Raw genomic sequence first — 15,042 nt, forward strand, 5'->3', positions numbered from 1 at the left:
GAAGACCACAGCATGCAGAACATGCGTGTGTGCGTGCGGGTGCATTCACAGACACACAGAAACTGAAACACAAACAGAAGCCTACCTCCCAGCCCGAGCTCTGTAAAGAAACGAGGGATCAAAAAAAGAGAAGGGTGGGGAAAGGAAAAAGGAGGGAGAAAAGAGAAAGATTTAGGATAGACATGTACAGGAGAATTTCTTTCACGTGTACAGTACCACGTGAAACCATTTTCGTTTTTTTGGTTTTTTTTGCTGCTGGCACTCATCGGGAAAAGGGATTCTTTTTTTAAACGGCTATTTATTTTTAATTGCTAGACAAAGCAATGTAAAATATGGGGTCGCCGTTATGTCAAAATAGGAAAATGATCCCACTGTCATCTCTTTGTAGCAGCCCTTGTGTGACCACGTGGTAACATCGTAGTGGAACTGTCTGCATAGCCACTGAAGATGCTTTGGTCACCATATCGGTGTAGCATTCTACCAATCCCATTGCAGCTGCTGTTGAGCTACCAACATAACCACTGCACTGCCGCTGCAGGAACCGTGAGGATGAACTGGTTACCAGTGTTCACTCCGGGCCTGACCCGCTTGAAGAAAGGCACGTGCTGAGGCGACGCTGTCAAGAGGCTCCGTGGCAGGTGAATTGGCTGCGGGACCGCGCGCTCGTACCTGGTTGTTGATTTTGTTGAAGGCGTCCTGCAGCTTGCCGTGGAGGGTGCTTAGCTTCTTGAAGTCCCGGTTGGCCTCGTGGATGGGAATGAGGATCTTGTAGACTTCGTTGATAGCCTCGTACATGGTTGCCTGCAATGGAAGAGACGGAAGGAAGGAGGAAGGAGGGAAGGAAAGAAGGGAAGGAAGGAGGGGGAGGGAGGGGAAGGAAGGAGGGGGAGGGAGGGGAAGGAAGGAGGGGAAGGAAGGAGGGGGAGGGAGGGGGAAGGAGGGGGAGGGAGGGGAAGGGAACAGTGTCCTGTTGCTGAGAAACGCTGCAATGAAGACTCAAACCAAACTGCCGCGGTCATATCTCTAAAGCTGAGGGAGCACAAAGAAGCTTTGTGGCTTGGAACTTGTTTTCAGGAGACTAGGTTTCAGTGTCACTGCACGGCACACCAGGGAGACTTGGGGTTTGATACAGCAACCTCAGACTAGGTCTTTCTGTCTCCTGGAATCAGGTTTCAAACCCTGGGCTTTGCGGCGAGAGCAGGGTCTGGATCCCGTCACTCACCATGTGGAAGGAAGCAGCTGCCTGCTCCAGCAGGCCGATCAGCCCGCTCTCAGTGAAGTACTTCCCCGCGCAGATGCCCTCCTCCTCGGGGGACAGGATATCATCCGACACCGCCGACTCCTCCAGCACGTTGGAGGAAATGCTCTGCGATCGAAACAGGACAGCAGGGTCAGGACAGCGTTAACCGCGGCGGCAGAAGAACAAACACAGGGGGGAGGGGTCTCACCTGGAAGGTGATTCAGCGAGGGGGGGGGGGGGTCGGGGTCTCACCTGGAAGGTGATTCAGCGAGGGGGGGGTCGGGGTCTCACCTGGAAGGTGATTCAGCGAGGGGGGGGGGTCGGGGTCTCATCTGGAAGGTAATTCAGTAAGGGGGTCGGGGTCTCACCTGGAAGGTAATTCAGTGAGGGGGTCGGGGTCTCACCTGGAAGGTAATTCAGAGAGGGGCTCGGGGGTCGGGGTCTCACCTGGAAGGTAATTCAGTGAGGGGGTCGGGGTCTCACCTGGAAGGTAATTCAGTGAGGGGGTCGGGGTCTCACCTGGAAGGTGATTCAGCGGGGCGGGGGTCGGGGTCTCGCCTGAAAGGTGATTCAGCGAGGGGGTCGGGGTCTCACCTGGAAGGTGATTCAGCGAGGGGGGGGGGGGGGGTCGGTTCTCACCTGGAAGGTGATGCAGCGAGGGGGTTGGGGTCTCACCTGGAAAGTGATTCAGCGGGGCGGGTTCGAGGTCTCACCTGAAAGGTGATTCAGCGAGGGGGTCGGGGTCTCACCTGAAAGGTGATTCAGCGAGGGAAGGGGAGGGGGTCAGGGTCTCACCTGGAAGGTGATTCAGCGAAGCGGAGGGAGAGGGTCTCAGCTGGAAGGTGATTCAGCGAGGGAAGGGAAGGGAAGGGAAGGGGGGGGTCGGGGTCTCACCTGGAAGGTGACGCAGCCCACGGGCAGGTAGCGGCAGTCCTCCAGCATGTTCAGGTACTCTGCCACCAGGGCGGCGGAGTGGACAAGGCACTGGGCGGCCTCGGCGTGGTTCCCGCGCTCACAGTGCTTCCCGGCCATGTTCTGGAGCCAGGTCAGCCGCAGGTCCGGAGAGTTCTGGTAACCCTTCGCTATCCTGCAGGGGAGACGAGACGAGACAAGAGATACAAGGGGGTCACTGCAGAGCAAACACGGGAATGTGCAGCTGTGGCCAAAAAGTTTTGCGTCACCTTGTAGAATGAATGAATTTAGTATTATTTATTTCTTAGCAGACGCCCTTATCTAGGGCGACTTACAACTGTTACAAGATACTTGCCTGTACATGAGATCAATGAGCATCTCTGGATCCTCTTGGTGTTCCTTCATCTTCACAGTGTCTGTGAGGATCATGTGCAGATTGAACACAAGGTCCTGGACCTGAAAAGCACAGACACACACACGCTAGCACCCTCGCTGCGGCTCACAATGCAGGGCTCTGCATTGCAATTACAGCTCACGTACAGCTACAGCCAGGGGCTGGGCATCACCCTATAGAATGAACTAATCGTGCTTCATAGAGTCGAATGAAAGCTGCTAAATAATGTGACGTTAACATACTGAAATTGCATACCGTCGCTTTGTAGTTTTCCATAAACTTCATGCAAATGTAAAAAAAAAAAAAAAAAAAAGTCATTTCAAAATCTAAACATGAAATACTACTGTACTACTATTATGGCTTCCGGTAGACTTTTTCGATATCATTTTGTGGTTTCTTTTAATTACATGATGTTAAATAAAAATATCTAAATTATGTTTGTATATTTTAACGTCTCCATCCTAAAATTCTAGGCGATGCAAAACTTTTGTCCCTAGCTGTATGTTGCTGGTCATGTACCCCAATACACCCCTCCATGTAAAGAAAGCCTCCCAGCTCTCCGATTCACGGGGGCCGCTCACACCGCTGCTCCCTACCTGCTCGGGGAAGGTGGTGTCTCTGATCTCCAGGTCCTCCTCCGCGTAGGTCAGGATGGTCTTGAGAGAGCGGCGCAGGAACTCCTCGTTGAAGTTCTGAGACGTGCCCACCAGCGAGGAGAGGGACATGGTGACCTGCATCTTCACGCGGGCAAAGTTCTGAACCAGAGACGGAGCGTTAGGGTTACACGACACTCCCATCCGTCTCGCAAACACACAGACCGTGAACTTTTTAAATTTGTTTAAAATTTCTGTTTTATTTAATTCTGTATTGGATCCTAGTGATGAAAGGGGATATAGAAATATGAATTCTAGGTCAAACATTTCTCAGATAAAATTATTATTTGTTTATTTAGCAGACGCCTTTATCCAAGGCGACTTACAGAGACTAGGGTGTGTGAACTATGCATCAGCTGCAGTGTCACTTACAACTACGTCTCACCCGAAAGACGGAGCACAAGGAGGTGAAGTGACTTGCTCAGGGTCACACAATGAGTCAGTGGCTGAGGTGGGATTTGAAAAGGGACCTCCTGGTTACAAGCCCTTTTCTTTAACCACTGGACCACACAGCCTCCTTGTATAAAATTATATAAAAAGATTCCTTTAAGTATTACTACTTAAACACACAACCCATTCTCTAAAACAGTAAAGTTTTGTGAATTTCTGTTTCAAACCCCAGCCAGGCGAACCGTGCCAGGCTGCACCCCCCAGCTCCCAGGCTGTGATTTTGAAGCGCCGAGGGTGGCACTTACGTTCCCGATCTCGAAGTTCTGTCTCATGAGCAGGTAGAGGGAGGCGCTGGCGTGACTGCGTATGGATCCCACGCTGCTGCTGCAGTGACGGAGAAGCCGGAGACAGAGATCCGCACACAGCTCTGTATCCTCCTCAAACAGCATCTCGGGGAACTGCAGGGAGGAGCAGGAGGAGGAGGAGGAGGAGGAGGAGGAGGAGGAGGAGGAGGAGGAGGAGGAACACAGCAAGACAGTTTAGAGCAAAAACAGAAACGTCACACACTGTACAAACAAAACACAAAGGGCGCCGCTTACCTTGAAGACCAGAGCCCTCTGCGTAGCGAAGCAGTGCTGCAGGAAGAGGGCGCTCTGGTTACATGCCATGCTGTGCAGCAGCACCTTCAGGACCCCTCCCAGAATGCTCTCCTTCGTCTCAGACAGCAGCACCGTCTGGAGAGAGAGAGAGAGTTCGCAGGACCGGTAAAACAGAGTGACGGATGATTCACCAAGGCAGAAAATAGCACTGGGTTTTTCAAAAACTGATTTAGCTGTGACCCACTGGGACTCCATTTAATTATCCTAAACAACACGGATTTCTTACTTGGGCTCCAATGATGCAGTTCTCTTTTTTACTGATTTAATCTTGGCTTTGACATTTTTCTTATTATATTAAATTGGGTCTGTTAGTTTATTCGCATTTTTCAAAGCACCGTTTAACATAGGAGGTTGAAAAAAAAACAAAAAAACACTTTTAAAAACTTAAGTTTAGTAAAAAAAGGGTCTTGAAATAAGAAACTCATTCTGAATCCAGTTTGCCAGTTGGCATTGTATTGCGTGGCCTGGATGTGTCAGAGAGAGAGAGCTGGCGAATGCTCACCTTCACAATGATCTCCAGGGTGTCGAGCACCACCAGCGTGGCTTCAGTGGCCAGATTCCCGTCCACTACAGACTCGTATTCAAGCTCTGCCTTGGTCCTGCAGCAAGACAAACACACGACGGGAGGGAGTAAGAAATGGATACCACTGCTGCTTCTAAAACAGGAAAACGCAAGCAGGACTACAGACTGGCAAGCAATCCGCTGCACCTTGAAGGGAGCAGAACGTTAAAAACGAGCAGGTTAACGGATAAAAACAGCAGCAGATCTCTGGAGCAGACGCTGGACCTACTTGTCCACTTTGTCCGTGTTCTGTCTCCAGTGCGTGACGTTCTTCCTCCAACGCACGTTCTCCTGGCCCCCGAACGGGCTTCTCTCTGACGGGGAGACAGAGAAATCGTTTTGACGGCCGGACGGACACCAACTTATAAATCCATTAAACTGTAAGAACACCACTTTAAAAAAGGTGTCCGTTAGCCAACCCATGAGTTCATGCTTTGTGAATAGGGCCTTGCACCCCTTTTATATCCCCCCGTTCCCCACAGTCCAGTACTAGGGTCCCACTGTCGTACCCCGGCTGCGCCGCACCATCTCTTGTCGGGCCCCGATGGTCCCCAGGATGGCTTCCTCCAGTCGGGCTTTCATGTCCTGGGACTTCTTGAAGGTCAGGCTGTTGATTCGTTCGAAGGCTTTCTTCCCCTGCACCAATGAGGGGGGAGGGAGAGGGGGGGAGGGAGAGGGGGGGAGGGAGAGAGGGGGAGAGGGAGGGAGAGGGGGAGAGGGGGGGAGGGAGAGGGGGGGGAGGGAGAGGGGGGGAGGGGGGGGAGGGAGAGGGGGAGAGGGGAGGGAGAGGGAGAGGGGGGGAGGGGGGAGGGAGAGGAGGGGGAGGAGGAAGGGGGAAGGAAGAAGGGGGGAGGGGAGAGGGAGGGAGAGGGAGGGAAGGGAGGGAGAGGGAGGGAAGGAAGGGAGAGAGAGCCTTCAGTTTGCACACAAGACATGCAGACAGGCAGATGTGGGCACCGGCAGACAGAAGCAAACAGACACAGAAACACAGACAAAAGAAACAGACAGACAGACACAGAAACAGATGCACACAAACTAACACACAGACAGAAACACACACACACACACGCACGCACGCCAACGAAGAGACAGACAGTCAGAGAGGCCAGCCGGCTGCACCTTGTACTCGAAGCAGGACACACAGAGGTGCAGCAGGTCCAGCAGCCGGTTGATCTGCAGCACGGACAGCTCCGAGAACCACTTCTCCAGATCGTCCTCGTCTGCGTTCTTCAGCACCCACAGGAAGCAAACCAGCAGATTGCGGCTGGACTCCGCGGAGAGAGTGCTGTACTGCCGGGACGGCTGAGGGACGGACACACAGACAGAGAAGCCAGCCAGTTACAACTGCATCCCATTCAATGACCTCCAATATGACATCATCTCTTAACTGGATTCCATTCAATGACCTCCAATATGACATCATCTCTTAACTGGATTCAATTCAATGACCTCCTATATGACATCATCTCTTAACTGGATTCCTGACCTAAGCACTCCGTTACTGGATCCTCAGCTGATGCACTATCCTTGCAATACTTCTATGTCACTGTAGATATAACTTGCTGTCATCCTAACTTGTTGCATCCTATTTGTTATTTTAGTGGTATTATTTGCACTTAATGTAAAACTACACTGTATTTAAATATGAAGCTTGCATTGCAACCCTGTACTGCCCTGGAACGCCTGTAAGTCGCTGTGGATAAATAAATAACATGACATCATCATCTCTTAACAGTGCAGTTTTGTGTTTCGATCAGGAACTAAACATCTGATTAAAGCAGGCATTGTCTTTCAGTGCACAGCTTCTGACACTTTTTACAATGTGCAGCTACAGTGATTGCTACAGAGTCTATGTCCACCAGTAGACTGCCATGCAAGTTTTAGAATAAAATACCTCAAAAGGAGAACATATATATATAAAATGATGTCAATTCTAAAATTCTAGGCAATGCAATACTTTTGGCCACAGCTTGTAGTTAAAACTTTGTAAGCACTCTCCAGAAGTGAGTCCGTGCGGGACGCTGCACCAGGAGAGGTCTCTCTTACCACAGCAGGCAGCTGGAAGGGGTGAGTCTTGTAGTGAGGAAGAGGGGAGCCCGCGATCGCCATGGCGACAGACTGGCTGATCATGCTGCCGTTGTCCGAGTCGACGTCATCACCCGGCGCCGAGGCGTGGCGAACTCGCGGGGCGTGGTTCTCTGTGCGCCCGACAACAACGGAACAGAGTCAAGCACGGCAACCGTTGGAAAATCAACCCATAAAGGCTGTACGGTATTCCCCTTGGACTTGATTACAGAAACAACGCAACAGCCAATTCGTTAACAATGATACAAGCAACTGATGGCAAGGACATTATAAGTGTTTTGCTTCACGACAGCAGGGAGGTGAATGCCATATGCAGTTTAGTTAGCCTGTCCTGCATTTTCTAGAGGGCACACTAGGGGGCGCTCTCTGGCTGGCAAAACAGGTTTGTCACAGATTACTACTGAAATACAGTGTTTGACCAGCAGGTGTCGCACACTGAAGAGCAGGTCACCATAGAAGTGATTCTTTATCGAAATACTTCACCTTAGAAATTTGAGCAAGCATGCAGTTAAACTAAAGCAACTTTTCAAATCCTGATCTTAATCAAACACACACACACATAAAACTTAATCTTTCAAAATGATCAAATCTACTCACACAGTTGATACCTTGCCAAAACGTAACAGGAGCTTAGAAACTTTTTTTATGTGTGTGATTATTTTAAAAAGTATTTAAACTCGACTAACAAATGTATTTGTGTCATTTGATACACTACAGTTTTTTTTGCCATTAACAAAATCACACTAAGTTATCACAATATAATTAAAGATTTTCTTTTAAATAATGCTAAAAAATGTTTCGATGCTGCCTGTTAAAAATGCTCCAATTAAAAAAAAAAAAAATTCTCAAAAGGAGAACGACGGCGCTGAACGGGTTAAACTGGGACCACACCCACCTGTGAAGTCATAGAGCTGGGGCAGGGTCTCCATGACGATGCCGATGAGTGGCAGGTAGAGCTGAGCCACGTGCGCGCGGACCTGGCGCTCGGTGTAACGCGGGTCCGAGTCGTGGCTGCGCAGCAGGTTGTGCACGGTGCTGATCGCTTTCTTGTGCAGGAAGAAGACCCTGAGAAACGGGGAGGGGAGCTGAGCACACAAACATGACAGCAAAAGCACCTTGGCAAAAACAGCAAGGTTACAGTGAGGTTTAATGTCATTACACACCTTGAGCCGTTTAAACTAGTCCAAGTCTTTGCAACCAAGTTAAAAAGAATCAGAGAGTGCTGGTATTTCTTTTAATTAATCAAAATGAGGTGAATGTTGATTTTTTTTTTTTTTTTGCACGTATCACACATTAACCCAGCAGTGACGCAAATGTCACTAGATGCAGATTTTGTGCCGACAGAGTTTAGGGATGAAATGCTGGTTTCAAAGACTACCACTAATCATAGATACCTAAAAACTGTGAAACCGTCAGTACTGTGCAATGTGTTTCTTTTGAAACTGCACAAGTTTTGCATCACCTTGAATTTGGGGATTGAGATATCAAAAAAACAAAACAAAACAAAAAAACACTATATGAACATATTTTTGATCTGTTATTTTATGTAATCAAAGAAACTACAAAATGATATCGCAAGTGTCTACCGGAAGCCATAATAGTAGTACAGTAGTATTTCATGTTAGATTTCAAAACATTTCACAATTGTTGTCAGTTTTTCATTAAGTGTATGGAAAACTACAAAGCGGTGTGTAATTCAATATGTTAACGTCATTCAGCAGGTTTCATTCGACTTTATGAAGCACAATGAGTTAATTCTGTAGGGTGATGCAAAACTTTTGCTCAGAGCTGTATGCGGTGAATAGAAATGTACAGTCAGTAAGATCACACAGTTTTCATAGTCAATGCTTCATCAGAGCCACTATGCAGCACAGCACTGGTTTGAAACAGCAGGGCTGGTGCTGACAGATTTGGGGGAGGGTGTCTCTCTCTCACCCCTCTCCGTCGGGCTCCAGAATCAGGGCCAGTTCGGTGAGGAGGAGGCCGGACAGGAAGTGCTGCTGACGGAACGGCACTGACAGCTCAAACATGTTGGTGATCCGCAGGTCCTGCTGCAAGCTGGAGAAAGCTGAGCCCTGCACAGAGAGAGAGAGAGAGAGAGAGAGAGAGAGAGAGAGTTTGGTGGTCCAGTGGTTCAAATCCCGGCTCAGCCACTGACTCACTGTGTCTGTGTGTGTCTGCGTGTGTCACCCTGAGCAAGTCACTTCACCTCCTTGTGCTCCGTCCTTCGTATTAGACGTAAAACAAACAAGGTCCTATTGGAAGCGATTCTGCAGCAGCAGTTGTTGATGATTCATAGTTCCCCCCTAGTCTCTAAGATAAAAGCATCTGCTAAACAACCAGTTATTATTATTATTATTATTATTATTATTATTATAAAAATAATAATTATTAAGTAAGGGAGGGTTAGGCTTTGGATGTGATCAAGGCTGCAGATTCAACTTTAAGGTACAAGGGATGTGTCCCACAAATTAAAACCATGCAAACGTTCTTGTTTTTCTAATGAGGTGCACGAAACAGGGTTTAAAATGTATTGACAGGTTGGATCTGGTCGTCCAGATTGTCAGTTTCCTCCTCCTGATGCTCGAGTCGCTCTCAAAATGTGTTTGAAGAAGAAACTGTTTGAACAACTACAAGCGCGCGATTCCGTGTGCAGCTGAAGGGGTTAATAGAGTCTCGGTTGGTTTTCACAGACCCTGATTAGCACTGACCCTGGATTGTTCAATGTTAGAGGGATGTAGATTCTTTAATTACACAATGTTAAATAAAATATCTAAATTATATATATCATTGTGTGTGAGAAGTACCTGGGAGGTGGCGGAGGAGATGGAAGGGGAGGGCGAGGCGGGGGGGCTCAGGGTGCTGCAGGGCAGGTTCAGAGTGATGTAGTGCTCATGACAACACACAATTCGGGTGAAGTCCATCCGCAGGGCAGTCAGAGCATTGGGGTTCTGACTCGTCTGGAGTTTGTTGCCGATCTGCCAGGGGGGAGAGGGAGAGAGGGGGGGAGAGAGGAGGGGAGAGAGGAGGGGAGAGGAGGGGAGAGAGGAGGAAGGGGGGAGAGAGGAGGAAGGGGGGAGAGAGGAGAGAGGGGGGAGAGAGGAGGAAGGGGGGAGAGGGGGGAGAGAGGAGGAAGGGGGGAGAGGGGGGAGAGAGGAGGAAGAGAGGAGGAAGGGGGGAGAGGGGGGGGAGGAGTGGGGAGAGTGGGGAGAGGGGGGGGAGAGGAGTGGGGAGAGAGGGGGGAGGGGAGGAGAGAGGGGGAGAGAGAGGAGAGTGGAGGAGAGAGGAGAGGAGAGGGGAAGAGGGAGAGAGAGAGATGGAGAATAGGAGAGGAGGAGAGAAAAAAAGAGGAACAAGTTGAAGGTTGATTTAAAAACGAACGCATTCTTCAGTTGTCAAATTTACTACATAAGAGCAGGACAGCATTTCACCTGTTTACAGTAAGAGCGGATGAGGCTGAAGACGAAGCCCCTGTCCATCAGCGAGAGCAGGTCGTTGATGAAGAAAGCCAGGCTGGTGTTCAAACGCTCAACCAGCTCCACGTCCTGAAGAGAGCGGAGGAGAGGAAACCGTGTTAGAAATGCACAAGCACAGGAAAGACTGCTGTGCAAATAAAAAGGGCAGGTGAACCGATTTACAAACTAATCAAGGACTTTACCTTGAGCTTAGCAAACAGCTGCACGCTTTATGTCCTCAATTCATGATACAACATGCGAGTAGCAAGTTCACTTAAAATGCCATTGATGAAATATCGCTCTAGAGAGACTGTGGCAGAGCAGGGCTCTGCCCTTGTAAATATTGGCAGGGATGGGGTTAAATTCTCCTCCCTGCTCAGGTTTATTGTCCCAGGTGGGAATAATTATCAATCAATTAACACCCAGCCACCTGACTTAAAAGGAGGCGTCCGCTCCTCAGTAGAGAGAGGTAGCTGAGGAAGCATGTGGGTAGTTTGTGTTGCTTGCTGGGTTTTTCTTTGTGCTGTTTTTTTTGTTAATTTTGTAATCCAGTGAAGGCAAAGCTCAGCCTGGAAGCCTTACTTTTGCTTCATGTTTATTGTTTGTGTTTAAAAACCTTTCGTTTGGCCCTCGTGCCTGTTTATTTGGTGTCTTATTTATTAAAAGCCTTTGTTTGAACTGCAGTCTGTCTCTGGGCCTCATCCCTTGCGCCATCCTGTCACACACACACACTATTTCAGTACTGGTTTCTCCAACTTTCCAGTGAGGATATAACCCAATAATCCTCTCCTCCAGACTGGGTATTATTGCTGCACGCGCAGAGAGAGGAGGAGCCTCTACCTTGTGGAAGCGGCTGGCGATGTCGGCACTGATGGCGCACACCAGGGCTGAGATATCGTCCACGAAGCGGTCCGGGAACCTGGTCTTGCGGGGCGTGTCCAGCTTGTCGGTCAGGTACAGGTGATGGGCCATGCTCTTCACCTGCGAGAACACAGCGCCGGGTTCGAGAGCGTCACGCAACATTAAAAACTGACTTACAAGTTAACGTCTCAGATATTTCACTTAAAAAGGAGATGCAAATTTTATTTCATTTTTTTCCCATCTTTGAGTGGGTCTTTCATCTTTTTACTGATCGTTTTTTATATAAAAAAAATGTAAAAAATCCTTGAATATGCATGTTTAAATTGTTTAGGACTTCCTATTGCAATCTGTAGAAACTCCCGTTCGAAATAAATCGCATGACAGCCAACCGCTAGATTCAATTAGAAATCATGGCGTTGCAATCCATAAAGCTTTTACATCTGCAACCCATTTAATGCTAAAACACTGCATAAAATTCACTGCAACTCCACTCACAGGGCCAGCTGCGTGAATCTCGGGTATGATCTTTGTAGCACCTGCCGGCACACAAGACCCTGGCAATATGATGCACAGTGACAGTACTGAAAGAGTGAGGATCCTGGAATAATCTAGGAGGTACGTACCATGAGCTGGAAAAAGAACCACGCTTGTTGCAAGGAAGCCTCTTTCACAGAACTTGTGCTGACAACCCATTGCAGAGCCAGCTCTTCATGGAGCAACTACACACAGAGAGAGACACGCGTTAACACGCGAGCATTAACACAGACTGGAGAATGCAGTAACACCTGCCTTTATTAGCCCATCAAATTGCTAAGATTTTGAAAAACCCTTGCCCTCCCTGCCTCTTGTTAACTTCAGTATCATTGCCTACCGCTTCAACCCTTATCTTCCTCCCCTCGGATCGAGCAGATTTTTAATTTCGTAAAACTTAAAAGATGTTTCGTGGCTTGTCTACGTGTTGGGATCAATTTCCCTTGCTTTCAATAAAAAACAAAACAGCAGCCATGTCATAACTTCTTCATCGTGACATTAGCTGACTACGTTTTTCAACTTTGCGTCCCATCTTTCAACATTTAATGCTAAACAGTGTCTGTAGCCTGAAGGTAAAAGTCTAACAGTAGGGCCTTTATGTCAAAGCAGACCTGCACACAGCAAGACTTGATACACATGGTGGCAAAATAATAAGAATGCATCAATAGACAGGTTCACTTCTGCAAAGCACTGTCATTCCATGTAGAGGTGAAACAGCTTCCATAGTAAATATTACATGTGTGTGTCTCTCGCTTCTTGGCAGAAATTCCTTGCCTATGCCAGCAAGCTTGCCCTCCAGCTGATGTTCAGTGCTTAGGGGGCAGAAAGAGGGAATTGATAAGCTCAGTAAATGTGGCCCAGTGCTTTGCAGGAGTGAGCTGTGCACGAGACAGAGGGAGAGGGGAGAGGGGAGAGGGAGAGCAGAGGGAGGGAGGTGGTCCTCTACCTTTCTGGCGGTCTGCCGTGCCTGGGTGGATGAGGAGCAAGAGGTGCTGACAAAGGCAGACATGCGGTTTGTAGTCCGCTCTGCAGCCTGGGCAGGGAGGAGGAGGATGATAGGAGACAGGGCCGGTGAGCAATGGAAGAGAGAGGGAGAGAGAGAGGGAGAGAAGCGAAATGAGTGAGGATGGCAAGAGATCGATGTGTTAATGGTTAAACCCTGCTTGACTGAACTGTGAATTATTATTAATATTATCAATTACTGCTATTATTAAAGTGGCCCTAAATAAATAATGAAAAAATAAAAGTAGGTTTTGCACAAACATTGATTAAAATAAACTAATAATAATAATAATAATAATAATAATAATAATAATAATAATAATAATAATAATAAACAGTACAACTCTTGTGGGCAGCTTGATCTTAGCTGCTGTCTGATCTTCATGCTTGGGCAGCACTGCTGTCCACGGTCATGACTTACAAAGTTCAGAGAGCCTGTGCAATCCGACGCCCTGACGGTGATTAAGAAGGAATGGATGGGATGGGATGATGAAACTCTGAAACATGATTAATGATCAAAACAGGTCGGGCCAGCAGCATGGCTCTCCTTTTTCTCCCCCCTCGTCGGATGCACTGTGCCGGGCTTCTGAAAACGGGCATCAGCGAAAGAAAGAGATGTGCAGAAACAGAAAAGAAAAAGCGACCTGCGGACGTGTGGGAGCAGCACTTCAGAGATGTGCTTACTGATGCCTTGATAGACAGCATGCAGACCAGTATACAGGTCTGTAGGAAAGAGAACTCAACACTGCAGAGCTGTATAGAGGTTTATAGGAAGAGAACTCCACTCAACACTGCAGAGCTGTATAGAGGTCTATAGGAAAGAGAACTCCACTCAACACTGCAGAGCTGTATAGAGGTCTATAGGAAAGAGAACTCCACTCAACACTGCAGAGCTGTATAGAGGACTATAGGAAAGAGAACTCCACTCAACACTGCAGAGCTGTTAGAGGTCTATAGGAAAGAGAACACTGCAGAGCTGTATAGAGGTCTATAGGAAAGAGAACAACACATAGTTGCTCAGTGTTAGAAGTGTTCAAACTGTTGAAATACTGTATCTGAATAAATAAATTTGGAGGCATGCTTATGCTTTGAGTGTTCTCAGCAGTTTTATCAGACACGGACACACACACACACACGCACACACACAGAGGTTCATTGGTAAAGCACCTGCTTGAGGTCACAGCTGGAGTTGGGGTGGTTTCTGCGCAGCACAGCTCTGGCACCCCCTGGAGCGTAAGCAGAATTAACCCAGGAGTGCGATCGATCAATCCCCTGCAGCCATCCGGGAGAGAGGGAGAGAGAGCGAGCAGCACCACAGACAGAGAGAGGAAGGGAGGGAGGGAGGGAGAGAGGGAGCAGCACCACAGACAGAGAGAGGAAGGGAGGGAGGGAGGGAGAAGGAAGAGGGAGAGCAGCACCACAGAGAGACAAAGAGACAGAAAGAGACAGAGGGAGGGAGAAGAGAAGCAGATCAATCAGGTATCCCATCTCAGAAAGACCACTCCAGCTTGAAACTTAAAGGAAAATCCATCCATATCCCTTAAAAAAAGAAAAGAAAAAAAAAGAAACCCAAAATGCTGGCCTGTTTGTTTTCAGCAGACTACCCCCGGTTGTTGCAGTGGGTCCACTTGGCTCGACAGGGTCGTCCCGTGAGTATGTACCCGTGTACAGGACAAAGGGGCTAAGCAGAGCTCTACTGTGTACAGCAGATCATGGGAGTGTACAGCTCTGGGCCAAAAGTTTTGCATCACCCTATAGAATTCTCTCATGTTGCTTCATAAAGGTCGAATGAAACCTGCTGAATAATGTTACGTTAACATATTGAATTACAAACCGCTTTGTAGTTTTTCCATATACTTAATGGAAAAGAGAGACCATTTTAGAAATCTGACATTTCAAAATCTAACAAGAAACACTGTACTACTGTTATGGCTTCCAGTAGGCCTGTGTGATATAATTGTCTAGTTTCTTAGACTACATGTTAGATAAAAGTCTCAATCCTAAAATTCTAGGTGATGCAAAACTTTTGCCCATTAGCTGGAGAATGAATTCGTTCCGGCTGCATTTAGATGAAGGTAATCTTCCAGAAGGAAGGATTTTTTTTTTTTAAATACTCAAATTTCAAGTATTCATGAAGGTTGTTACCTTGTATTGCAGACTCGACAACTTTATGTTTTGGTGTATAACTGAACACAGTGTACTGTCGGTACACAGACACCACACTGTAAGTCTTCGTCTCTTGTTCTGTGCTTATCGAATCAACATCGCGAGAGACGGAAAACGTCAGCCCTTCGTGTT

At 47.9% G+C, this 15,042-nt stretch overlaps 1 protein-coding gene across 5 annotated transcripts in view; it reads right to left on the minus strand.

The window, feature by feature from the left end:
- Positions 1-15,042, minus strand: part of LOC117965567 (dedicator of cytokinesis protein 7-like) — a 56,085-nt gene that overhangs the window by 6,128 nt on the left and 34,915 nt on the right. For 2 of the 5 annotated variants that reach the window (XM_059007226.1, XM_059007225.1), the window contains exons 23-43: positions 13,912-14,016; positions 12,689-12,775; positions 11,835-11,930; positions 11,191-11,331; positions 10,327-10,440; positions 9,703-9,873; positions 8,831-8,970; positions 7,791-7,960; positions 6,857-7,008; positions 5,930-6,112; positions 5,320-5,446; positions 5,040-5,124; positions 4,751-4,847; positions 4,189-4,323; positions 3,895-4,047; positions 3,143-3,301; positions 2,508-2,608; positions 2,135-2,327; positions 1,223-1,366; positions 670-801; positions 86-100 (exon numbers count right to left, since the gene is read on the minus strand). In XM_059007226.1, coding sequence (XP_058863209.1) covers positions 86-100; positions 670-801; positions 1,223-1,366; positions 2,135-2,327; positions 2,508-2,608; positions 3,143-3,301; positions 3,895-4,047; positions 4,189-4,323; positions 4,751-4,847; positions 5,040-5,124; positions 5,320-5,446; positions 5,930-6,112; positions 6,857-7,008; positions 7,791-7,960; positions 8,831-8,970; positions 9,703-9,873; positions 10,327-10,440; positions 11,191-11,331; positions 11,835-11,930; positions 12,689-12,775; positions 13,912-14,016 — 2,700 coding nt within the window. The remainder of the gene's footprint in view (positions 1-85; positions 101-669; positions 802-1,222; positions 1,367-2,134; positions 2,328-2,507; positions 2,609-3,142; positions 3,302-3,894; positions 4,048-4,188; positions 4,324-4,750; positions 4,848-5,039; positions 5,125-5,319; positions 5,447-5,929; positions 6,113-6,856; positions 7,009-7,790; positions 7,961-8,830; positions 8,971-9,702; positions 9,874-10,326; positions 10,441-11,190; positions 11,332-11,834; positions 11,931-12,688; positions 12,776-13,911; positions 14,017-15,042) is intronic. The other 3 variants (XM_059007229.1, XM_059007228.1, XM_059007227.1) reach the window with 3 other exon arrangements.

Source organism: Acipenser ruthenus, chromosome 34 (genome assembly GCF_902713425.1).
Source record: "Acipenser ruthenus chromosome 34, fAciRut3.2 maternal haplotype, whole genome shotgun sequence".
NCBI classification, from domain to species: domain Eukaryota; kingdom Metazoa; phylum Chordata; class Actinopteri; order Acipenseriformes; family Acipenseridae; genus Acipenser; species Acipenser ruthenus.